Source organism: Gracilinanus agilis, chromosome 2, assembly GCF_016433145.1.
Source record: "Gracilinanus agilis isolate LMUSP501 chromosome 2, AgileGrace, whole genome shotgun sequence".
In the NCBI taxonomy this organism is placed as follows: domain Eukaryota; kingdom Metazoa; phylum Chordata; class Mammalia; order Didelphimorphia; family Didelphidae; genus Gracilinanus; species Gracilinanus agilis.
In genome coordinates this window covers 427773586-427801192 of record NC_058131.1, presented here as the reverse complement: position 1 = coordinate 427801192, position 27607 = coordinate 427773586, and the positions used below count along the sequence as shown (strand labels likewise).

At 33.2% G+C, this 27607-nt stretch overlaps 1 protein-coding gene across 3 annotated transcripts in view; it reads right to left on the bottom strand.

The window, feature by feature from the left end:
* Window positions 1–27607, bottom strand: part of FNIP1 (folliculin interacting protein 1) — a 143453-nt gene that overhangs the window by 27566 nt on the left and 88280 nt on the right. Inside the window, exons 3-10 of one of the 3 annotated variants that reach the window (XM_044664680.1) lie at window positions 25268–25399; window positions 11279–11379; window positions 9526–9600; window positions 7925–8016; window positions 5090–5173; window positions 4058–4129; window positions 2450–2585; window positions 1871–2072 (exon numbers count right to left, since the gene is read on the bottom strand). In XM_044664680.1, coding sequence (XP_044520615.1) covers window positions 1871–2072; window positions 2450–2585; window positions 4058–4129; window positions 5090–5173; window positions 7925–8016; window positions 9526–9600; window positions 11279–11379; window positions 25268–25399 — 894 coding nt within the window. The remainder of the gene's footprint in view (window positions 1–1870; window positions 2073–2449; window positions 2586–4057; window positions 4130–5089; window positions 5174–7924; window positions 8017–9525; window positions 9601–11278; window positions 11380–25267; window positions 25400–27607) is intronic. The other 2 variants (XM_044664681.1, XM_044664682.1) reach the window with 2 other exon arrangements.

Here is a 27607-nt window from a genome sequence, read left to right as displayed (position 1 = left end):
CAGAGTCACACTGCTAGTGTCTGAGGCTAGATTTGAACTCATGAAGATGGGTTTTCCTGATTCCAAACCCAATGCTCTAGTCACTGTGGAAGCTGCTAACCATTTTACCCCTTGACTTCTTTTAGGTTGGCCTCCCTGCACTTTTTCTGTGTCCCTCCTCCTCCCCACCAAGTGTATTCTCCACTCAGCTATCAGTGATCTTCCTAAAGCACAGATCTGACCAAGCCATTCCCCTATTCAATAAACTGCAGTGGCTCTCATTTACCTCCAGAATCAAATAAAAAATTCATTATTTGTCTCTTAAAGCCTTTCATCTCACCCTTCACCTTTTTAATTTCTTATACTTTTTTCTTATTCTTTACTCCTTTTCATGTATGTACTCTATGGTATAAGGGCAGTGGGCCCTTGGTTACTTCTTACATAAGACAGTTCATTTCCTGACTCGGGACACTATCACTGGCTCTCCTCCTGCCTAGCACTCTCCACTCTCCTTATCTCTGCTTCCCTGGCTTCCTTCAGGTCCCAGCTAAGGTGCTTTTTGCAAGAAGCTTTTTTTCATTCTTCCTTAATCTTAGTTTATTTCCTCTAAGATCATCTCCAACTTATTATACTCACATCTGTTTCTTTACAGTATTATTTTCATTTTCTTTATCAGACTTTTGGCATTTCTTTGTATACTCAAGCACTTAGAGTAGGTACTACTTAAATTATTATTGAGACTTGACTTGTCTTTCTGAATATGCAATATATTTCCCCCAAACTTTTGTGACTTAGTTTTTATATGGTTTCCTCTACCTGGCAAAAGCCTACCTATTTTTTTCTTAAACCTTTACTTTCCATTTTAGAATCATGACTAAGTATTGATTCTAAGGCGAAAGAGTGGTAAGGGCTAGGCAACTGGGGTTAAGTGACTTGTCCAGGGTCACATAGCTAGTCCGAGGTCACATTTGAACCTCTAGTCTCCAGGCCTGGCTTTCTATCCACTGAGCTACCTACCTGCCCCAAGTCCAAAAAAAACTTGTCTCAATCCATTTTTCTTCCTTAGTCCCCACCCCCACTGGAAATAATTCTGCTTTTCCCTTCTGAACTTCCATTAACATTCTACACCTCTCTGATTCTTTGATTTTAAACTGATCCGTGTACTATAATTACCTACTATATTATCAGCTTGTAAGAAGCCAGGGCAAATAGCAACTCTTTTTTGAGGTGGCAAGGATTTGGAAATTGAGAGATATCCATGAATCAGGGAACTGCTGAACAAGTTGTGGTATATGATTATAATGGAGGAAATAAGGAGGATGGTTTTAGAAAACTTGGGAAGCCTTATATGAATTGATGTAAAGGGAAAACCAGGAGAACATTGTATACAGTAACAGCAATGTTGTAATGGTGATTAACTGTGAAAGACTTAGCTATTCTGATCAGTACAGTGAACCACAATAATTCTAAAGGATTTATGATGAAAAATGCTATCCACCTCCAGAGAGAGGACTAATAAACTCAGAGTATAGACTGAAACATACTGATTTTCACTTTCTTTATTTTTCTTCCTTTTGGGGATGGTAGAATGATTTACAACATTTCTTATATAATGATGCATATTGTTTTCCTTCTTAATGGACGAGGAAAGTGCTAGGGGGAAAGAATTTGGAACTCAAAATTTTTTAAAAATTAATTTGAAAATAAAATGACAAAAAAAGCCAGGACTTAGACTTAGAAATATTCATAGCTTCCAATATTATACCTATCATAATATGGCAGGCATTCAATAAATCCCAGTTGAATTAATAAATTAATATATTCCTAACATAGCAGGTGATAATTTAAAAAAGGATAAAAATATATAAAACTAAATGTGAAAACTACTTACTTGCTCTATTGCACTCTTCAATTTGTTCATGTGGCTTTCAAAGAGAGGAAAGTGTGAAAAAAAGAATTCATTAAATTTGCTATTTTCATCTTCATCTCTGGAAAGTGAAAAAATTACACCAATTGCAATCTTCTTTTTCCTAACAATTCCAGGATTTGTACCACAGCTTTCATCTGACAGATTAAAGCTTTCTTCTATAGACCTATTAAAAAAAGTTTATATAATTACTTTAAATGTCAATTGAATTTTCTTGGTAATTAAATAATGGACTTTATCTTATAGTCATCTCATTAAAAAAATCAAAATAATTAAATAGCTTTGGGAGAAACTCCTTGTATATTTTCTCTTTACTCTTACACGTTAATTGTTAAAGCTTAGACAAATTTTATTATAAATAACACATATAAGAAAATATGAAAAGATAAATGCAAAGTAAGTCAGCAGAACCAAAATGATATGTGTATATATAAATATGTTGACAACTATATTTTTAAAAAGATAAATGCAAAGAGAAAACTTAAGTGAGATTGATAAAAAGTAAAGAAATAAAAAAATTTGTTGGTTTGTTAATTCACTCACCACCTAGGAAAGACCCCATTTTCCAAACTGGTTGTCTGACTGCGTCGCCAGCGTCGTTGGTAACTGCTAGCACAACTTCTGGTAAGTGAGGAGTTTGGAGAAGGAAATGGAGTAATAAGCAAACTGCTAAGAGAAGCTGTTAGAACAATAAAAACAAAAAGAATACTTTTAAAATTCAATAGCTCATAAGTATCAAAAAACATTTTAAATGATGAATGGAACAATAAAAAATACACTCAAAATACAGAGTTTTCTAAACCTTCAACTTTTGACCTTCAATTCTTCATGACCCCCTAAAATCCCATTTGCTTTTTAAAAAATGTATTACTGAGAGAAAATAGACAATCCCCTCATAGTCCCCAATCACAAGGCATGTTTCAAGGTTCAGGGTTTTGAGCAAGAAAATTTGAAAGTGTTAAATGAATTAATATATTATTGTCATCATTAAAAATAAGGAGTCTCACCTTAAACTTTTATATAGTCTTAAAAACTGGTATAGGTTATTAATAAGCTAATCTGTCTACATTACTTGGTCAAACAAAGCACATCTCTAACAAGTGGGATATGTGAAAACTTTGGCTTTAAAACCAATAACCTAAATTGTTTTAGTAAAACACTGCTTCAATGAAAAATCACAAACTTGGGGATTCTGGAACAATTAGAACTACACAGATACAAACAGATAAAAATGCATAATGGTGTTAAATATAACCAATGAAAATGAAAAGTTTTACCTTAGAGGGAAAAAAAATCTAATTATAGAAAAGGAAAGGATAATTTAAAAGCTATGTCTTAAAAAGCCACAGCAATAAGATGATTGTTGGTTTAGAAAGGGGAAATAGCTTCACAAACTGCAGTCTGTCCTTCAAAGACACTCTGTATCAGGGAAACTAAATTTTAGTGACTTAGCTTCATTGACAAAATATATACAAGAAGCACAAAAATTTGAGAGATTAGAGTCTCTCTCCAACCTACATTCAAAATATCACAAGGAAGCACAGTGCAAACATGTAGACAAGGTTTACTATGGGCAAGAGGCGTGGAGTGGTTTTATACATAGCACTAGTAAAGATCTGAGATGATCAAAACCCACATGAAAAAATTTATACTGCAGAGAAATGTTGTAATCTCTTGTGTAAAATGCCCCTTGTTATTTGGAAAATCAGAACTGCAGCAAGTGCAATTCATTGCTTTCTTGTCATAGTCTCTGGAAACTTAAAAAACGGTTTTATATGAATATTCTTCAATTTTTTCCTTTTAGTATCACACAATGGTTCCTTACACTTCTAATAGGACTTTTCCATCTAATAAATAAATAAAAAAATCAACATAATGGGAACATGGGCACTTTTCACTTTGCATTGGCTGAGTCTTTTTTCAGTTCAGCTCATCCTCTACTTCCTCTATTTCTACATCTCTGCGAGAAATGTAAAAAGTGAATTGTCAACTATGTTATTACTGAGTGCAATATTGTTAAATAATTTCTACTTCTGTTTTTTTCTAACGATTCCAAAACACCAAATAACTGAGCTTGAAAAACTATATCATATAACAAAGAATCAATACCAAACATCCATACCCTTTTACTAAACTAATGAAATGCATTACCAGAGCGTGCTATGCCACTATCTCTGTCTTCATTCTGCTCTCTTCCAGGCATGTCCATTGGGTTGCTGTGAACTATAAAGAAAGGCAAGCCTGTCAAGTACAAAATCAAATTTTGTTCAGACCAGTGGCACTCCTTTTAATGATCAAAACCAAATCATGCTCATCTCATTGCATTCATTTATCTTTTTTTCTTGGTAACATGGCACACCCCCAACACCAAGAACTGCTGCTAAGCTGAACAAGCCCAGAGATTTATTTGAAGATCATATATAGAACATAACGAGTAGTTAATTAATATAGAAATAACCAAAGGCCAAATTCATACTTTTTTTGTGAACAAAAAAAAGTAGGTAAACTTATCCAAGTCCTGCTAAGATTTCAGCCAGACAAATTTAAACTTGTACTGTATAGCATTGCATTTAGGAAATTAAGAATAGCAACAGTTGGCTAAGAAAAGCATAAGCACAGATTCTATGCTTTTTTCAATTATCAGTCATGTGATTTAAACAAAGATAGGGAGGACTATTCTTAGAATTTTAATGGTACTTGTTCAACTGAGTTTTATTTATAAAAAATTCCTTATATCAAAGAGTGGAAAGAAATCTTACAAGAAAATGAAGAGTGGATTTAGTTTTTTTGTAATTGGTGAACTAAGAAATAAAAGCTACTTAGCCATAGAAATAAGACCTCTTCAGAAGAAATTTGAGTAGCATATTAAAATTAATAATTTCTACTTCTGAGTAGCAAATCGGTAACCAAAATTGGATTTTGCAGGTCCAAAGTTCAAAGAAATATTGGAAACATCAAAATATAATTTCATGAAAATAGTATTTCCAAAATACTCAATTCCAATGAAAATGTGATTTCCATGAATAGTAAAAACAAATTCCATAACCAGAGGATGGATCTCATGCACTTATTTCTTATATACTCATAGTCATTTTCAACTGGTGTCTTATTTCCAAAGCTAAACTACAAAATTCTAGTAGCTTGGTCACACCAACTAGTCTACCCACACGGCACATTGCAAACCTGCAAAGAAAGAGGCGCTCCTGATCAGGCGGAGCGGGCCTTGCTCAGAGAATGCCCGCCTAGGGCTGCAAAGCTGTGAAAGACCTACATGGCAAAATGTAAAATACATATGAAAGAATGAAGTTAGTAAAGCTGAATGGCACCTGGTTTCAAAAGGAAGATAAAGCAACATAGGAGCAGACCAACAGATATGGAAGAAAACAAATTTCACGATAAACAAGAACTGAAGTTCAAGCTGTAGTACCCTTGTTAACCAGACACTCTCAGGCTGGTTATAATTTGTTTAAATAGTAAAAATTTTGCATAGCCTAACCAGAAGTAGGTCAGTGAAGAATTTGTAGAGGTAGTCTTCCTTTAGAAAAAGGAGAGCATCAATCTGATGCTCAAGAAAATAGAAAATATGGCATAACAAGAAATAGTAACAAACAAAATTTTAAAACAAAGTAGAAATGAGTTCATCCATGATTAACAGGTTATAATTAAAAACAAAAGGGGAAATGGAAATAAAATTTAGTTCAGGGAGATGAAGCCTTTAAAAGCCAGAATTCAAAATGCATTTCTATGAAGCTAGATTCCTAGCTATTTAAGGATTAGTGCAGCTACAGTAAACTGTGGGACACCAAAGATTTCCTGGATGGGATAATGAGAAATTGTAGCACAAAGAATTTCTTTAGGAACTGAATAATGGTCATCTTGCAAGCTAACAAGTCCCTAGGCTACCAGTTAGCTGTCTCTAATTTAGGTAGCTTTAAAATCTTTACTAAGTCAAATTTGGGGGTTGACTGAACTTTCTTCAACACTGCGATGGAGTAATTTCATAAGCTCTGATTTTGGTGTACTCAAGGAAGACTGGAAAGATAAGGAAAGTTCTTGATTATAAATCATGATGCAGTACATGACGCTTTTAAAAAAACAAACATATTAAAGGACTATGAATTGACCCTACATAAAAGAATTGTTTCCCTTGTTCCCAGAGGGTATTAGATATTTTGTTAAAGTCCAAGATCACCATCAAAATGGTTAGAAATTGTTCGTCTTCTGAAATGATTTTTATGTTTCCAGAGGACAAGTTCCATGACATTCTTTCAACAAGAAGTACAGTAAAGGAAGGAATACTATTTCTTTTCTGGAAAAAAAATGTTGTGTAATACAGTGTTATATGAGTAAATGGTACTTGCATGTCAATAAGAATTCAGCACAAAGAGAAATGTACAGATAAATGTTAATGAATTCTTCAGTTTTCAAAGGTAAAAAATTCTCTAGAAATCAGACCTAGTTTCAATTCAGATACTGATTAGCTGTGTAACCCTGGGCAAATCACTTAATCTCTTCTAAGAGTCAATTTCTTCATCTGTTGAATAGGAATATGATTATTACCTAACTTCAATGTTATTGTGAAGATTTAATGAGATAATTAATATATGCAAAGTATGGAAACTTCAAATGGACAATACAAATACAAGCTATTATTATTAATACTCATTTTTATTCAATAAAAGCCATTAAGTCCAAAAGTAAAAAATGTTTCATTCTAAAATAAATTCTGAATTAAAGGAGAGAATTCAAATTTTTTGGAGACATATTATGTAAATGATATATTGAAAAGCTTGGGAAGTGAGAAAGAATATATTTTATACGTAGGAAATTAAGCAAAAAATAAAATTCTATTCTTTAGTACAATTTATTTTTAAATGAAATATTTTCATGGTTTTATATTTCTTATAATAACAAAGCTCTTAAAAATTTGGGAACTGCAATATACAGCAATATAATTGAAATAAATTTCAAGTTAAATCAAATGTCCCAAAACCTTTATGGAAATTAAGCTTTGATTAATCAGAACATTCAACAACAACAACAAAAACCATGGAAAAAAAAGAATTAAGTGTATCTATACCAATTAAAAAAAAAAACTTTTACCTTCTATCTTAGAATCAATACTAAGTATTGGTTTCAAGGCAGAAGAGTGGTTAGGGCTAGATAATGGGGGTTAAGTGACTTGCTCAGGGTCACAAAGCTAGAAAAGTGTGTGAAGCCACATTTGAACCCAGGACCTCTTGTTTCTAGGCCTATCTCTCAATCCATAGAGCTACCTCGCTGACCCCATTGGTATTAACTTCTTCCAGGAACACGAAAATGATTTTTTTATATGCTATGGACACTCATCTGAATGTTAAATTTCACTTTCTTGGTATTCCAAATCATCTCTTTCAATTAACATGGAAATCTGAGTTCAAATTCAGTCTCAAACACTAGCCTGGGAAAGTCGCTCAAACTTTTCTTAGTTTTGTTATCTGTAAAGTGAGATAACTGCATCTATCTACCAAAGATTTTTGTGAGATAAATGAGATATTTATAAAGTACTTTGCAAATTTTAAAGCGCTATATAAATGTTAATTATTATTATTGTTAGCCTGGAATATTGGGCAATTATTTTTGCCCCTTTTTAATAATTTAGTCCTTTTTTTGCTGACATGACTAAGGGACAGTTATCTGTTTTAGAAAACATGACAGAGTTAGTTACAAGACTTTTAAGATATTTTACTCGTATGTCAATAGCAAAGCACATTTTAAAAAGTGAACAATGTCATATACCATTTAAATACTAAAAAAAAAAAAGATCAATTAGGTATTTAGTTTTCCAACCTAAGAAGGGTTAAAAGAGGCTATACACTACTAGAAATGAAAATTCTTTGCTATTTTTTACATTTGAAAGTATTTTATCTTATAAACCAACTGTTATAATTCAGAATTATTTCAGAACTACTTTTGTCACAATGTTAAAATATAAATTTAAAGAATTTACAAGTAACAGTGAACAAAGGAATTTATTACCTATGTTTCCAAGAAGCCCATTGATAATTGTGTTATTATCTGCCTTTAATGTATTATTGTCCTGATTAATGAATTCAAGACTGTCTTGTAGCCTAGAGAGGGAAATAAGTTGATCAATCAATGCTATTTTTCAAAAAAGAACAATTTCAAGGTATTTTACAGATAGATTACTCTTCAACTAGGAGAAAAAAGATTAAACATTCTTAGAAATCCAAATAATAATCACAATAAAAAATTTTAAATTTTGAAATGCTACCATTAGGGTAGGTAAGAAATCTATGTAAAATCCCAGTCTTTAAAATCTATGACTAATTTTTTTCTAACAAAAACCACAAATTTATTTTTAATAATTTTAGAGGCTAATATGTGATATTGGTCAAAAAGTAGTTCATATGGTTAGAATTCTTGTTTCACTTAACTTCCTTTCCCTTAGGCTATCCTTCTCCCCATTAATTGTAATAATAATTTATTTTTCCTATTTACATGTAAAAACAATTTTTAACATTCATTTAAAAAATTTTGAAGTCCAAATTCTTTCTCTCCCTCCCTCCCCACTCCACTCGTGAAATGTTAAGCAGTTTGATATAGGTTATACTTATACAGTCACGCAAACATATTTCTATATTATAGACTATCTCTTCTAAAACTTTTGAAAGGAGTTTTTAGAAAAGATCTATTGGACCAAAAATTTCCAACATCCAGTCAGACCTAAGGTCATTCAACTTTCGTATCCCTCACTTATACTTTGTGTTACTTAATTATTATAGTTAGAAAGGCAATTGCTTTTTTATTTTAAAGACCCTAGGGTAAAAAGGCTTTTGTTCTTTATTCTGAGAAATAGACATTATAGGACTCTTATTTTTTTCCCATCTCACCTAAAAGAAAAGATGTAGCTATGTAAGTATCTTAAACTTGGGCTAAGGAACACAAAACTGGGAAAATAAGGTTTTTTTAAGTCAGCACTGTTGATCTCAGGAAGAGACATATAGGAGCTAACATTGCTAAGAGCAAGATGGCAAAGCAAAACACAGAAAAGGACTCTGGTTGTATGGGAATAAGCAGCATGATTTAGTTGATGATCACTGGAAGTGAAGCCAGAAAATCTCATTTTGAGTCTGAGCACTGCTACTTAGCACTTGTGTAATACTAGGCCAGTCATTTTACCACTGTAACATACTTCAGCTATAAAATAATGGTATCAAACTCAATCTCCCCAAAGTTCCTTCTAACTCTATGGTCCTAGAACCAGGTGATTAGCCACCATCTGTTTATGCTTGCATAATGTAGTATATATATGTATATATAGCAGTATACACATTCACTTCAATGGTGTATGTCTTGTAAACTTCCATATTTGCCTTCTACTAAGTCAGGAGGATATGACCAACATCTCTTGCTCCAAAAAAGACTCAACTAGAGAAAATCTGGTTTACATTACTTTCATTATTTTCAAGAACATATAGATAGAGAACAAGGAAATCTGACTCAACATTGCTGACTGTAAATAATATTTTTAATATTCATTCCTAATTCTATAAGGTTTCTCAGTTCATTTCTTAAGTTCTTCATTTTGGTTTCTTTTTGAATCTATAGATACTCACGTGTTTAGACTTCCATAGATGCTACTTCCAGTACGTGCAGTAAAAACTTTGCTAAGCATAAGCTGGGGAGGAGAACTATGGGGATAAAGGAGAAAATAAGTACTAAAGGCAAGCTATAGTATTTTCAGACATTTTGTTATGCTCACTCCATACTGATGGATGTAATGTTATTATAGTATAAGATTACTCCCTCCAGTATAGATCACAAATTAGATTCACTCGATCTGTAATTTTTGTAAATAAAAACTTTAATATTCTTTGGAGTATCCTTCATCTAAGTGTCTGTGAAGAAGCTTAGGATAGGAGACATAAGGCTGGACTTTGAGTCAGAAGACTCCTAGACAAATCTTACCTCTAACATACTAGATAAGTCATTTAACCTCTCTGATGGTCCTCATCATTAAAATGGAATAAATTGATAAGTTCTTATCCTCATCGGGTTATGAGGACCAAATGAAATCACATATGTGAAGCTTTCTGTAAGCCTCAACTGCTGACACAAAATTTTAAAATTATTATTTTAATGTTTCACGTGATATCAGCCATCATCACCAACAACAATAAAAAGCATTTACTAAGCATAAATTTTATGCAAGGCACTGTGATGTAACCTGAGAACAAAAAAAAAAAGAAAAACAGTATGTCATATTCTACTAAGGAAAGGTCATAAGATATATACAAATAAGTATAAAGTATTGCAGGAAGTAATGGGGCAAAGGAGCTCTTCAGATGAAGTGCTTTTGGAATATTAGTTGGGCTTTTGGAATATTAGTTGGGCTTGGGGTAGGAAAAAGGATAGGATTTCAGTGAAGAAGGTAGCAACCTGAACTGAGTTTGAAGGAAGATACAGATTCTTAAAGGCAGATCTGAGGAGGGAGTGTATTCCAGACATAAGGAAGTTATTGTTTAAAAGCACAGAAGAAAGTATTTAGGAGCACAGCTAACAGGACTATCATGAAATAGATCTGAAAAGGTAGACTGAAACTGGTTTATGGTTAGCCTTAAAAAGCTGCCTAAGGAGTCTATATCTTATGTTAAAGTTAATAGGGAGCCACTGAAGATTTTTGAGCAGGTCAGACCTGTGCTTAAGAAAGATTATTTTGGCAACTGAGTAAAGAATGGATTGTAGGAAGAAAGAAAGATGGGAGGAAGGGAGGAAGGGAGATGTGATGAAGTCCTGAACATGGGTGATGGCAGCAATACCGATCTATCCCAGTTTCTGCAATCACATTTGTTGGACAAAAAATTTACAATTAAAATAGCAGCACTAGAACATATATTTATGTTTAGAGATACTCTAAAAACCTTGTAACTCTTAGTATCCCCTGGCTAATTTCTTAATTCTGCCTTTGTGGAAGTGGCTACAATGAGCAGAGAGCCCTTTTGTATTTTTAATGGTTCTAAGGGTTGGTTGGCCAAATAATTTATCAACTAGTGGCCAACCTGCTGCTGCTGAGCCTCTTTGAACTCAGTAAAGCTGGTCCCGATGACAGGCTGTTACTGGGATCATACTTGAAGTCTTTCCAGATTGGTAGGACCAGAGCTTGTGCTACACTGAAAAAGCCATTGAGAGCAAAGGATCAACCCCATATAAAGCTACAGAAAGATGTGCAAGTCAGATGGGTTTCTGAAGATTAATAACCCAGCATTTAAATAGCATTAAATTGCAAAGTACCTAAAATAGTCTATCATTATTAGTCATATAAATTATTTATCTTATCTTTAAAAAAAGTAAAATTTGAAGCACTCTTACCGAATTTGATGAATTTTTAGGGTAGAACCCTTATAACTCATGGCTACAGAGCCAAACATCATCTCTCCAAGCATATTGGCATCAGAAGAACACCGAGAACCCTAAAAAGGCAAAATGGGAATATTTAGAGGATTTGTGTGACTATTAAAATAGTCACATCAGTGTAACAGGGGCAATGAGAATGCACATAGTTGTTGTAACTGTTTTGAGCTGGCCATATGTGTGACTCAGTACTAAAGGATTCTGGCATCTTGGGGATGACAAAGTAATCATCTTACTAGATGTTAAGCATGAAGAGCTGCTAACTCAGTGGATATTTATTTTATTTTCTTTCCAGCTACCCTTTATGGGAGAGGGGTAACAATGCACTTCTTGCCATATATAGACAACCATCATGCTGCCAGTCCTACTCCAATTTCTTCTTTTTTCCCCTAATTTTCTTTACATTTTTTAATTGCCATGTAAAACATACTTCCATATTGGTCACTGTTATAAGGGCACACTCAAACATAACCAAACCCTGCTCCCCCAATTTCACTAATGTGAAATACTCCAATAGTTCTTTCTCTGGAGGTGGAAAGAATTTCCCATCATAAATCTTCCAGGATTAGTCCAGATCAGTACATTGCTATGAGTAGAGAAGTTTTCACACATAATCATCCATCGTTCAATATCATTGTTATTGTGTACAATGTTCTCCCAGTTCTGCTTGTTTTGCTCTGCCTCAGTTCCTGCAGGTCTATCTTGCTTTTTCTGAAATACATCTTGCTTATGATTTCTTCTAGCATGATAGTATTCCATTACCAATATGTACCACAATTTATTCAGTCATCCCCAATTGATGGAAATCCTCTCAATTTCAAATTCTTTGATACCACAAAAAGAGCAGCTATAAATATTTTGTACAAAGTAGGTCCTTTCCCCTTTTTTATTATTTCTTTGAAATATAGACCCAGTAGTGGCATTACCAGATCAAAGGCTAGACACAGTTTTATAGCCCCTTGTCCACCTCAATTTCTTAAGAAGAAGCTTAATTAGTCTACGTGATCTGCAGTTGGGAAGAGAAGAGAGTTAATAAAGGGCAGGATAAAACTCTTTTAAAGATTCACTGAGTCCGTGGCTCTTTCTGCTAAGTGGTCACTAAGGGATTTGGCTGGTTAGAAACATACAATCTCTGCATATATGCCCACAGCTCCTATTATACGGGCATTATAATATTTAACACTTCTATAAAGGCAAAAGCTAAAATGTAAAGAGTTAAACTTAGTGAAAATTATTTTATATGAGAAATAGTTTCTACTTCTAGGAACTCATAATAGGATAAAGAAGAAAAATTGTCAAAGAAATTAATCAATTCTAGGCTTTACATTTTAAGGGGATAATGATAAAACACTACAAAGTGTCTAGAAGAGGAAAACCAAGATGGTGAAAGGACCCTGAAGAGACATATGGACATATGGGAGTTGGCTGAAAGAATTAGAGATTTAGCCTTCAAAAGGGAAAATTTGGGAGGAAAGTGGCGGGGAGAAGAGATGTTGATATCTGTTTCTAAGTATTTGAAAGAAAAATCAAGCTTGTTCTACTTGGCTCTCTGCAGGAGTAAGATCAATGGATTAGAACAAAGAGGCAAACTTAGGTTTAATGTCGGGAAAATTTTAAACTAGAGCTTTAAACTAAAAGTGAAGTGGGATGCTTAGGAGGTAAGTGATCCTCCCCACCAAAAATTTAATGATTACTTGTTCACTCTGCTGTGAGAGGAATTCTTATTTAGATATGGATTTAACTATACCTTTTAATTCTGTGATAAATTCATTAGCGCCACTATCAACTCCTGATTATTCAATGACTAATGAAAAATTCTGAATATTTAACTTTTACAAGGGAGAAATGAAGTTGATCATTGAGCTACTTGTTAGTAGATATAGTAAAAAAAGACTTTTGAAGGAACAGAGATTAAATTTACTTCTTAAAGCAACACATTGTGGGAATTTTGCAGAATCCAATTAATCATGTTAACATATATAATTATCAAGTGTTGGCTTTTTTTTTTCCAGGAGATTAACAAGATGCGGCCAAAGAAATTTGAATTTTGTACTGAAAAGCCAGCTAATCAAAATAAACTCAAATGAATTAACTACATTTGCAAACCACAGAACCAAGAAACCATTTTTTGGGGGGGTTTGGTTTTGCTCTTTAATTTTTTAGAAAAATTTGCTATGGTTACATGATTCATGTTCTTATTTTCCCCTTCTCCCCTCCAAGTCTCCCACTCCCCCCCCCCCCCAATAGCCGATGCACATTTCCACTGGTTTTAACATGTGTCATCTATCAAGACCTATTTCCATATTATTGATAATTGCATTGGTGTGGTCGTTTTGGGTCTATATCCCCAATCATGTCTGCATCAACCCATGTGTTCAAGCAGTTGTTTTTCTTCTGTGTTTCCTCTCCTGTAGTTCTTCCTCTGAATGTGGGTAGTGTTCTTTTCCATAAGTCCTCAGAATTGTCCTGGGTCATTGCATTGCTGCTAGTACAGAAGTCCATTACATTCAATTTTACCACAGTGTATCAGTCTCTGTGTACAATGTTCTTCTGACTCTGCTCCTTTCACTCTGCATCAATTCCTGGAGGTCTTTCCAGTTCACATGGAATTCCCCCAGATTATTATTCCTTTGAGCACAGTAGTATTCCATCACCAGCATTTACCACAATTTGTTCAGCCATTCTCCAATTGAAGGGCATACCCTCATTTTCCAGTTTTTTGCTACCACAAAAAGCGCAGCTATAAATACTTTTGTACAAGTCTTTTTATCTATGATCTCTTTGGGGTACAAACCCAGCAATGGTATGGCTGTATCAAAAGGGCAGGCATTCTTTTAGCGCTCTTTGGGCATAATTCCAAATTGCCATCCAGAATGATTGGATCAGTTCACAACTCCACCAGCAATGCATTAATATTCCAATTTTGCCACATCCCCTCCAACATTCATTACTCTCCCCTGCTATCATTTTAGCCAATCTGCTAGGTGTGAGGTGGTACCTCAGAGTTGTTTTCATTTGCATTTCTCTAATTATTAGAGATTTAGAACACTTTCTCATGTGATTATTGATAGTTTTGATTTCTGTGTAAATAGAATTAGCTCTAGCCCATTCCTAGTTAAATTCCTACTTAACCTAGGCATAGAAATGACGTCAACCTCACCTTCCTTAGTGGGGAGGGGAGACGAGTTACCCACATGTGACAATAAGTAACAAATCAAGAACAAGGGACTGCCCTTTGGGCAGTCCAAATCAGTGTAGAGACTGCCATTTGTCCACTTGAATTAGAGGTGGACCCACGGGAAGTGATGAAAGACACTATCTCTTTAAGTAAGTTGGTTACTTCCTGTGGAGGCAGTTCCCGCTTTGAACTTGGTGCTGAAGGATCTTGGCTGAGACCTCAGGCAGCTTCTACTCTGAATGGGGTGGGTAAGTTAGGCTGACTTCCTTGGCCTACCTAGGCCATTTCCAAACTCTGCCTTAAGCAGGCACTAGCCTACCTGGTTGCTAGGCCTTGAGGCTTGCAGCTTCATTTATTTAGCCTTTTAACCTTCTCTCTAGTCCAGGCATTCGCAGGCCTGGACTAGCCTCTCCCTTTCTCTTTATTCCTATACTTTTACCTTCCTAATTGTAAATAAAGTGCCTTAACCCTATGCTGACTGAGGTCTGATTTAATTAAGGAATCAATCTGAACTGTTGATTCTGGCGGCCACATTTTAAATATATATCTATAAAATACATAAATTTCCCTCTTACATTTTTTTTTATCTAAAAATTGCCTATTCAAGTCCCTTTCAATTGGGGAATGGCTTGATTTTTTATACACTTGATTTAGCTCCTTGTATATTTGAGTAATTAGATCTCTGTCAGAATTTTTTGTTACAAAGATTTTTTCCCAATGTGTTGTCCCTTTTGATTTTGGTTGCATTGTTTTTGTTTGTATAAAACCTTTTTAATTTAATATAATCAAAATTATTTATTTTACATTTTGTAATTTTTTCTAACTCTTGCTTGGTTTTAAAATCTTTTCTTTCCCAGAGATCTGACAAGTATATTATTCTGCCTTCACTTAATTTACTTAGTTTCCTTCTTTATATTCAAGTCATTCACGCATTCTGAATTTATCTTGGTGTAGGGTATAAGATGTTGATCTAAACCTAATCTTTCCCATATTGTTTTCCAATTTTCCCAGCAGTTTTTGTCAAATAGTGAATTTTTGTCCCAAAAGTTGGGCTCTTTGGGTTTATCATATACTGTCTTGTTGACGTCACTTACCCCAAGTCTATTTCACTGATCTTCCAGTTTTTTCTAATTCAGTAAAAAAGTTTTTTGGTAGTGTGATAGATATGGCACTAAATAAGCAAATTAATTTGGGAAGAATGGTCATTTTTTTAAGTTAGCTTGTCCTACTCATGAGCAATCAATGTTTTTCCAATTGTTTAGATCTAGTTTTAATTGTTTGGAAAGTGTTTTGTAGTTGTGGTCATATAATTCCTGTGTTTGTTTTGGTAGATAGATTCCTAAGTATTTTATATTGTCTAGGGTGATTTTAAATGGTATTTCTCTTTCTACCTCTTGCTGCTGTGATGTGTTAGAAATATATAGAAATGCCGATGATTTATATGCATTTATTTTGTATCCTACAACTTTGCTTTTTAGTTGATTCCTTAGGATTTTTTTAAGTAGACCATCATATCATCTGCAAAGAGTGACAGTTTAGCCTCCTCATTGCCTATTTTAATAGCTTCAATTTCTTTTTCTTCTCTAATTGCTACTTGCTAGTGTTTCTAGTACAATGTTAAATAACAGAGGTGATAGTGGGCATCCTTGTTTCACTCGTAATCTTATTGGGAAGGCTTCTAATTTATCCCCATTGCATATGATGCTTGTGGATGGTTTTAGATATATACTATTTATTATTTTTAGGAAAGGTCCTTTTATTCCTGTATTTTCCAGTGTTTTCAAAAGGAATGAGTGTTGTATTTTGTCAAAAGCTTTTCCAGCATCTATTGAGATAATCATGTGATTTTTGTTTGTTAGATTGTTGATATGGTCAATTATGTGGATGATTTTCCTAATGTTGAACCATCCTTGCATTCCTGGTATAAATCCCACTTGATCATGATCACTTGCTGGAGTCTTTTTGCTAGTATTCTATTTAAGATTTTTGTATCTATGGGTCATTAGGGAAATTGGTCTGCAGTTTTTTTCCCCTCTGTTTTTGATCTCCCTGGCTTTGGAATCAGTACCATATTTGTGTCATAAAAGGAATTTGGTTAGACTCCTTCTTTGATTATATCAAATAATTTGTATAGTATTGGGATTAGTTGTTCTTTGAATGTTTGATAGAATTCACTTGTGAATCCATCAGGCCCTGGCGATTTTTCTTAGGGAGTTCTTTGATGGCTTGTTCAATTTCTTTTTCTGATATGGAATTATTTAAGTATTCTATTTCTTCTGCTGTTAATCTAGGCAATTTATATTTTTTAAATATTCATCCATATCTCCTAGATTGCTATATTTATTGCCATACAATTGGGCAAAATTGTTTTTAATGATTGCCTTAATTTCCTCTTCATTAGAGGTGAGGTCTCCCTTTTCATTTTTGATACTGTTAATTTGGTTTTCTTCTTTCCTTTTTTAAATTAGATTTACCAGTACGTTGTCTATTTTATCTGTTTTTTCAAAATACCAAAAGACTTCTAGTCTTATTTATTAATTCAATAGTTTTTACTTTTGATTTTATTAATTTCTCCTTTGGTTTTTAGTTTTTCTAATTTAGTTTTCATCTGAAGATTTTTAGTTTGTTCATTTTCTGGTTTTTTAAGTTGCATCCCCAATTCATTAATCTCTGCCCTCCCTAATTTGTTAATATATGCACTCAGTGTTATAAATTTTCCCCTTAGAAATGCCTTGGCTGCATCCCATAGGTTTGGGTAAGAAATCTGATCACTGTCATTGTCTTCAATGAAATTATTGTTTCTATGATTTGTTCTTTCAATAAATTATTTTGGAAAATCATATTACTTAGTTTCCAATTAGTTTTTGGTTTGCCTCTCCATGTATTCTTACTAATAACTATTTTTATTGCATTATGATCTGATAAGGTTGCATTTATTATTTCTGCTTTCTTGCATTTGTTTGCCATGTTTCTATGCCCTATTACATGGTCTATCTTTGTGAATGTTCCATGTGCTGCTGAAAAGAAGGTGTATTCCTTTTTGTCTCTATTTATTTTTCTCCATATATCTACTAACTCTAATTTTTCTAGGGTTTCATTTGCCTCTCTTATCTCTTTCTTATTTATTTTTGGTTTGATTTATCTAGATCTGATAGGGGAAGTTTGAGGTCCCCCACTAGTATAGTTTTGCTATCTATTTCTTCCTTGAGCTCCACTAGCTTCTCCTTTAGAAATTTGGAAGCTATACCGTTTGGTGCATACATGGTGAGTACTGATATTTCTTCATTGTTTATACTGCCTTTTATTATGATGTAGTTATCTTAACTATCTCTTTTTAACCAGATCTATTTTTACTTTGGTTCTGTTAGAGATCATGATGGCAACCTCTGCCTTCTTCTTCTCATTTGAAGCCCAATAGATTTTGCCCCAACCTTTCATTTTTACTCTATGTATGTCTGCCTGTCTCGTGTGTTTCTTGTAGACAACATATGGTAGGATTTTGGTGTCTAATTCACTCTGCTATTTGCTTCCATTTTATGGGTGAGTTCATCCTATTCACATTCAGATTTGTAATTATCAACTGTGTATTCCAAGACATTTCGATTCTCTCTCCTTGTCCTGTCCTTTCTTCTTTCACTATTTCCTTCTATACCACTGTTTTGTTTTTAAATCAGTTCCTCTAATCCTCTCCCTTATTGTACTTGCCTTTCTCCCCTCTCCCTTCTTAGTCCCCTCTTATTATTCTTTAGGATCTTTTTAAGCTACTACCCCTCTTCTCCCTTCCTAGTGTTATTTCCCTCTCCACCAGTCCTTTTGTTACCCTTCTACTTCTTTATAGGATACAAATCAATTCTCTGCCCCAATGGATCTGATAGTTCTTCCCTATTTAAGTTGATTTCAGTGCACTTAAGTATTAAATATTTCCTCTCTCCAACCTCTTTATCCTTATAGTGTATTGCTATTCTTCCCTGTTGGCCCCATGTGCTTCTTTATGGAATATAAATTTGCTCCATTTTATTTATTTTCCCATTTTTCTTAATATTACCTTCTTCCTCCCCTCTAGTTTTGTATATATTTATACATACATACATACATACACACACGCACGCGCGCGCGCACTCACACACACACACACACACACATATAGCTTGACATTTCATCCTATACAGTTTGTCACTGTTCCCTCTATGTAAACTTCTTCTGGTTACCCTGTTGGTAATAATAATTTTTAATATTTGCCAATATCTTCTTTTCTTCTTGGGATACAAATTGATTGAACTTATTGGGTCCCTTAAAGAAAAGATTTTTCCTTTCTCCCTCCATTCTCTTAATTATCTTATGGTGATTCTCTTGAGTTCTGTGTTTGGGCAGCAAACTCTCTAAGTCCAGTTTCTTCTTGATGAATGCTTGGAAATCCTCAATTTTATCGAGTGGCCATACTTTCCCCTGCAATAATATAGTCAGTTTTGCTGGATAGTTGATTCTTGGTTGTAGACCCAGTTCCCTTGCTTTCCCAAATATTGTGTTCCATGCCTTCCGGTCCTTCAATGTAGATGTAGCCAGATCCTGAGTTATCCGAAGTGTGGTTTCCTGATATCTGAATGGCTTCTTTTTAGCAGCTATTAATATTTTTTCTTTGGTCTGGTAGTTTTTTAATTTCACTATAATATTCTTGGAAGTTGTCAGTTGTGGATTAAGTGTAGGAGGTGATCTGTAGATTCTTTCAATTTCCACTTTTCCCTCTTGTTCAAGAATGTCAGGGCAATTGTCTCTGATAATTTCTTGTAGGGTGATATCTAAACTTTTTCTTTTATCATGATGTTCTGGTAAACCAATAATTCTTATATTGTCACTTCTAGCTCTGTTCTCCACATCTTTGGTTGAATCAATGAGGTGTTTCATATTCTCCTCAAATTTTTCATTTTTTAAATTTTGTTTTATATATTCTTGCTGCCTTATGAAGTCATTTGCTTCCAGTTGTTGAGTTCTGTTTTTTAAAGACTGAATTCCATCCCTGGCTTTTTGGTCATCCTTCTCCTTCTGGCCTGATTTTCTTTGTAGATCATCTTTTGCCTTCTTTGCTTCATATTCAAGCAGACCAATTCTGGCTTTTAAGACTTTATTTTCTTGTTTTAATTCACGTATTTCCTTTTTCAAATTGTATTTAGTCTCTCTTGATTGCTTTTTGAGTTCCTGAAGTTCTTGAGTTAATTGAATTTTGAGATCTTCCAAAGCCTGTGCCCAGTTCACTGGAACTTCTTCCTCTCCTTCTATTTCTATTTCATTTCCTCTCTTTTCACTTCCTTGAAAGAAGCTGTCAATTGTCATTTCTTTTCTCTTTTTCTGTTGTTTACTCATTTTTTTCCTTTTCTGTTCTGCTAGTTTGGGCAGATATATTTAATGATCTTTGATGAAAGATCTTCCCCCCAGCTGGCAAATGGAGGTTTGTAGTTGCTTTCTTTGCCCTCTGAAGACTTCTTGTCATAAGAAGGAAATAAATTTCTTCCCTCCTTCTGATGCACTGCTAAACATTATCAATAAAGCCAAATGAACTTCATTTGCAACTTTTGACATTTGGAAAAAAAAAGGATTAATAGGTGGAGGTATATATTTGTAATGGAATAGTGTTGCACAGTGAGAAACAATGAATAGGATGATTTCAGAAAAACTTGTAAAGACTTGCATGAACTGATGCAGATGAAGTGAACAGAATCAGGAGAACACTGTACATAGTAATAGCAATATTACACATGATGACCAAGATGAACAACTCTGAATGTCTTGGTTATTCTGAACAATACAATGATCTAATAATCGCAAAGGAAAATGCCATCTGTCTCCAGAGAAAGAACTGATGGAGTGTGAATCTAGATTAAAGCATATTATAATTTACTTACAAATTTTTTGGTCTTGTTTTGCATTTTTTGAGGTTTTTTTTTTCACAAAAGGATTAACATAGAAAATGCTTTACATAATTGCACATGTAAAATCCATATAAGATTGTTTACCATCTCAGGGAGGAGAGAGAGAGGAAGAGAAAGAATTTGGGACACAAAATTGAAAAAAAAGTTAAAAATTTTTTTAAATGTATTTGGGAAAGATTAAATATTATTTCAAAGGGGAAAATAAAAATGAATATTTGTAGAGCACTTTAAGGTTTTCAAAGAGGTTAATGATAAATATCAATTGTCATCAATGTATCCTTTTTTTCAGGCTCTGCTCACTTTCCCTACTTTGCATTATTTCATAAAAGTCTTTCCAGATTTCTTTATATTATTTGTAACTATCTTACTTGATTATTATATTGCAACATACTAATATGCCACACTGTATTTAATAATGCACCTATTATTCTTTACTTTTTTAGGGTCTTCCTAGTTTTTGTAAATTTAGAAATACTACTACTATAAATCTCTTTAAAAGATAGCCTTTTTTGTTGATAGCACTCAGAGTATTTTATCAACAGTGGCATTATTGAATCAAAGAATTGGGAGTTAAAAAAAACACATATACATATTATATCCAGGTTACTTTCCTATAAGATTCCAGCAATTATAATTGTAACAGTAATGAATAAAAATATACCTACTTTGCCACAATCTTACCAGTACCTTTTCACTTTCTTTATTTTTTCAAATTTGATAAATGTGAAAGAGTACCTCACATGATAATAATGAGACCTGATGTTTTAAAGAGTCTATTAAAAATGTGAAATTTTTTTTGGGAGGGTGGGTAAACTGCTGATATTCTTTGGCCATTTGTCTACTGGGTATTGGATGTTAGCCCTAGATATTTTAAAAACACTTTCTTATAAACATTAAGCATCAAGTTTTATCTGCCATATTTATCATATTTTGCCAATCTGTTTTCTCTTTATTTTAATGATGTTGTACTGTATAGAAGTTTTAAAACTATGTAATCATACATAATTATTTTTATTTGTTTAAAATCCATTTTCTTTCATGAATGAGATAATTATTTTATTTTCTTCAATTTTTGGTATACTTCCTTTTTATATGTAGGCCTATTATCTAGCTGGAATTAACTGTGTTGTATAGCTTGGGATGTGGAATCAAATCTTATTTTCTTCTATATAGCTAACCAGTTTTCTGAAGTACATTAAAACAGTGAGTCCTTTTCATAATTTTTATTTTCTATGAAAACAAATAGTTTCCCATGCAATTTCTTCATATTATGAAGGGTGAAATGATCATTAAGTCAAGTAACAAATTTATGAGCTTTTCTTCTTATGGAAGAAAGGATGTGTCAGCAAATCTCTGCATAGCTGAAGCCCCCCCCCCCCGCATTACTACAATATCATTATTCCCCTATCCATTTAGAAGTTTAAGGTTTTCTTGATCATATTAGCAAGACTGCTAATATGAGAAAATGTTTTTTATTGTTCCTTTACTAGGCAACCCCTAGAGTTGGGTGGTTGGCACAGAAGCAATTAGATTTTGGATCTATGATGGCATGGCAGGCAATCAGCTTGATGATCAACAGACTTTGCAGCTCCAATGGTGGGTTACTGGTCATTTCCAGATCACCAATTTGTAGTGGTAGCCATTAGTCCAGCAGCCAGTGATGGTAGGCAACTAGCAAAGTAACTAAAAAAGACCAAGTTTATGGAAATGTAAAAGTCAATCCAATAGCTTCTAGAGGCAAGAAATGTAGTTATAGGTAGTCAGTAAGACTTCTGGCTAGGCTTTTGGTAATTAGATGATTAGAAAAAGTAGAGTTCATTTTGTAGGAAGATGACCAACACTGGTTAAAGCTAGATCAGGTGTGGTAGACATGGATTTTCCTGCCCATCACTATAGTCTTATTCTACTATTAGGAAAGATATACATTCAGGGTCACTTCCAAAAGAGGATCTGAAATGATATCCAGGTCTCAAAATTTGTTAAAAGCAAAATCATAACTTAAAAACTTGGAGACTAACTCAAAGAATATTTTCCACAATGAATCTGAAGAATTTTTAAATTAAAAAATTAATAATTATTCAAAGCCTTCCCAATAACCATAGGCATAAAATGCTAGTGTGATTTTCTCATTACTATGAAATAATTAAGTCCTAATTTTGTTACAGATGTGGTACGTTAAGGCATAGTAATAGAATTTTTCCCTTTTGATTGAAATCATCATCTCTTTAAAACAGAACAAATAATAAAAAGTGGTTGTGTTTTTTTCTTCTACAACAAATAAAAGGCAAATTTTCAAATAGGAAAATAGTCTTTTTAAAAAAAACTACTAAAACTGAATAAAATTGTACAGTTGGCATTTCTGATCCTTTCTTGTCAGTTCCAAATACTGAGCTATTATACAACTTGGAATCTCTTTGAATAAGTAACATAATGTTATAGATATTAAAGTAATAGCACGATCTATTCAACAACTTTTCCTAAAGGTATTGCTACTATTATCTTTCATGGCTTTTTACAACAAAAGATAGGTATCATTGCCAAATATTATTATGTCTATCTCTAGAATGTCTCTTATCTAAATCCCATTCTTTCATATCACATAATCATCACTCTTAATTCATGCTCTCATCTTTTCTCATAGGGACTTCTACAATGGCCTCCAAATGAGTTTCCTGCTTTCAAGTCTATCTCCTATCCAATTGGTCCTTCATACAACTGCAAAAGGGATGTGAAAGAATAAATCTGACTGTGTCACTCCCTTACTCCATAAATTCCAGTGGTTTTCTATTATCTCCAGAATCAACTATAAACTACTGTTTGGCATTTAAAGTCCTTCATAACCTGGCTTCAACAAACCTTCCCATCTTTATTACATAATATTGGCCACTATGAACATGAATTCAAGTAAACAAACTTTCTTATTTCTCATGCATGGCTCTCCATCTTCTGTTTCTGCTTACACTGGCTTCACTTCATTTCAAAGAATCCTTAGTTTCTTTCTAGGCTCTCAACTCAAACACAGCCTTATTCATGAGGACTTTCCTGATTACCTTGACTGCTAGTGCTAATCCTACTTAAACCACCTAGTAATCTACTTTATATCTATAATGTTTCCACTGGAAGAACCAACTCTGAAACCCCAAAGTCTAGTATATAGTAGTTGCTTAATAAATACTTAATAGGTATTGCATAGTGTGCTAGGCACATGGCAGGTACTTAATAAATGTTTGCTGACTTAATTTGACAATTAACTGGTCACCTCTAAAAGCTATTTTCTAGTATTTATAGTTTATAATCTGTACCAATCAAGTTCTTTGTTCCTTTGTGCCCCAAATCACATTTTTCATGTATAGTAGAGTATCTTAAGAGATGATAATGAAATAGAATTCACAGGTTTTTCAACAGTTTGGATGAAACTGTTCAACTGGACTTAAACAATTAGAATTTTTACTTACTAGGTGATAAGACCTATGTGAGCAAGTTAGGAGTTCCAATGCAGACAAAAGCAATATAACAAGAATACCAACAAGGGAAAAGTTCTCAGTGAAATGCCTAACCAATAGCATTAAGAAGTATTTATCAAGCTCTCATGTGGCTAATGGGTATAGTCTAAAAAAAAGTATTTTGAGAATCTCTGGAGCTCTTCTCTCTATCTTCTTGCTCCTGCTCAAATACATCTAGTATTTTAAATGGCAAAAGAAATAAGAATTAGATTTAATTAGTTCATTTTGGCAAATTATGTAGCAAAGAAATATTAGGAATTCATTATGATACTATGACTCAGGGAAAAAAGTGTCTAAAGCTCACCCAATATTAACATGTAATTTCTCAATTAGAAAAATTAAAAACCAGAAACCAAAAACCAAGATTATAATTTAGTATTTCTAAGTTAAGCATTTGCTTATGAAAGCAGAAAGGTCAGAATTATAACTGTATTAGATGACTTTTGCTTTGCTTTAAGTCAATGCTCTATGACTATGTACAAGGTTAATAGGTTCAAAGACAAGTTTAAAAGTCATTGATGGTGAACCTTTTAGAGACCAAGTCCCCAAACTGCAACCCTCATGCCATATGTGAGCTCTCCCCATTAATCCAGACAGGGAGGAAGGAAATGCTCCCATTGGGCTCAAGGGCAGAGGTGTGGAGGTCATGTGAGAAATGTCCTCAGGCATGCAATAGAGAGGGAGAGGGGAGCAGCCCCCTCTGGTGTGCCATAGGTTCACCAACATGGTTATAAGCAGTCAGAGATAATGAACACGCCTAGAAGTATATTTTAAAGGGGCAGCACATTTTTTTTAATGAAAAAATACTTTATTGCTAAAAAATGCTATAACCATCATCTACGGCCTCAAACTACATGCTACAAACATTCTGTTATCCATAGGACCTTTGTTTCAGGACAGTACACTTAAAATAAATTACAATCTGTTCTTCATGTTTAGAAATGCATCTTGTGTCTTTTCAGTCACAATAGGAAGTTCAACAGAAAATTTTTATTTCATTGATACAACTGGAGTATATTACTATTTTATAGATCATCACACTTTAACAGAGAAGCAGATGGAACAGAGAAAATGCTGGCCTTGTAAGTAAGGCCTGGGTTGAAATCTTCCCATTGAAACACTGACTCTATGACTTATGTTTAAGTCCCTTAACTTCTCAGTGCTCTAGGAACTCTAAGAATCTTAACTTGCAGAGAAGGTGCTGACCTGCATTGGTAGAGGAAATTCTCTTAGCTTAGAAGCCATACTTCAATAATTAAAAGATGTTTTAAAGAATTAAATATTCTGGTCACCCAATAACATGAATATAAAGTAAAAGAAAGGTAGGGCACAGAGTTCTTACCTGGTATTTAGGACATTGCTCTTTTGTATCTGAAGAATTAATAGAACTATCCAAAGAAGAAGAACTGTCTCCTCCAGGTTTCAGTTGGCAGCATTTCCCAAAGACTTTTACTTGAGCATCACTGCAAAGTTTCTGAAATACATCATTCTCATTAATTTTATTGTTAGCTAGGACACAAAAAAATGCTTGAAGTTCCACAAAATTCATTATTTGATACTTGTAAAATATACTTGTTTTTGTTAAAAATTATATTTCTGGGAAAATAAAATGCCTAGTTATGTCCTGCCAAGATTTTCAAACCTGTGGTATTGATAACCTCCTTTTTTCTTTAAAAAAAATTATGTAGTGACCTCATACCTCATACTTTCACAAAACTATTTATGCAAATAATTGGAACTTATATTTTATTCATGAAATATTAAGAACATGTTACTCTTTTAAATGACATACAAATCTTAACTATATGAGAAAAATAGCCTACTATGTAAATATTTATTAAATGATAAAATTTGATATCTCATTTATAACTTACAAAACAATAATAATAAAATCTCATTTATATAATGATGAGTTTGCTTTTCAGTATATTTCATAATTATTCATATTTATTAATAATTATTTTGAGATAAAATTTTTTCTTTATATCAAGTTATCGTTATCTCATTTGATCCTTAACAACAATTCTTGAGATGGGGGCTATTATTGTCCTCAAAAAGCATGCAAAAGTATCAGGAGAAAAATCATTATTAAATAAATTTACTTCACTTGTGTTACTATCAAACTGTTAATTTTTTTAAAGCTCAAATATTCTTCTAAGTACTTTAACACAAACAAATAAATGTTTTATAATTTTATAAAACTGCCCTGTTATGCCCCCAATTTTATCACAGTTTTGCAATGTCTTCTTCTAAAAGGAGTAATTATAAAGTTGGTTACTCTTGCAACCTGAAAAATAATATATAGTTGTTTAATCATATTTCTTATATTTCTTTATGCAAATAAAGAATGTAATGTGCCCAAGCAGCATGAGAGGATGAATTTGTAATTAGTGCTTTTATACCGGAGTTTCATTGTAACACGTGAGCTTCATCAATACAGAGTCTAGCACACTTACATCAAAATAAGAAATCTTTCCTTATATTGCTTGCAACAGTACGTAAGAACATGAAGTTAAATGAGCATGTTTACCTATAACTGTTGTCTCATCTACCAGCAAAATAGTATAGGAAAACTTTTTTAAAAAAATGTCTTAACCTAACAGGCTCAGTTCTCACTTATTATGAGTAAGTGGAACCATTCGAAGCTACTCTGCATATAATTATTTCTCCAGGCATTGTTTAGATCTTCTCAATAGTGGTCCATATCTATTTCTCCTACTTGTAGAAGGCTTAGTGATTTCCTAAGCAACATTATACAATGTAAGCAAACTTTTTGCTGTCAAAATAATGGTTTTAAAAAGTGGTTTATGTTTATTAATAGTATGTTTAGTATATAATTAGTATATTTTTTGAAAATATTTATCTTGTTAATGTACACAAATGTACATCTGCATGTACATTTTCAGGATGTCATTTCAATTGATTAAACCTCATCATTAGAGCACTGATACAAAGCAAAAAGCATTCTCTCTCCATCAGTAATTGTACCATAAGTAGTCTTATCTCAATTTAGGTTTTTGATATACTTAAGCTGTCTCTATTGAGTGTTCTGATGTTGTATCTGTTCAAACTAGTTATATATTTGTCCATCATGAAAGGCTATTATTTTTAGGATAAGACAACACAGAAATGAAGAAAAAATTTGAATTTAATGGTTGAATATTTTAAATGAATACTTATAAATGGTTTCAAGTTATTTCAATTTTTAAAAGTTATATATTTTTGAAAGCACAAATGTATGGAGAAACACAAACAATATTATGGTACATTTAACATTCACACAAAGGTCAACTTGGGGTTTTCATCCAGACTGGTTAAGGTTTTAAACATGTAAGTTGACCAAACAGAGAAGGTATTTTAGAATAGAATGCAAGTAGGAAGTAAAGGCTGATACAATTTGCAAAAAATGAAAAAAGCAAGAAAAACAAAATAAATTATGTTTTAATCTGGATTCACTCCATCAATTATTTGTATGGAGGTGGATAACATTTTTCTTCATAAATCTTTCAAAATTAATTTGGATCACTGGATTGCTGAGAATAGCTAAGTCATTCATAGTTGAACATCATATAATATTGTGTGTACTCACAATCATATACTATGACTTGTTTAGTTATTTCCCAAGTGATGAGCACCCCCTCAATTTCAAATTATTTTCTGCCATGAAGAGAGCTGCTAGAAA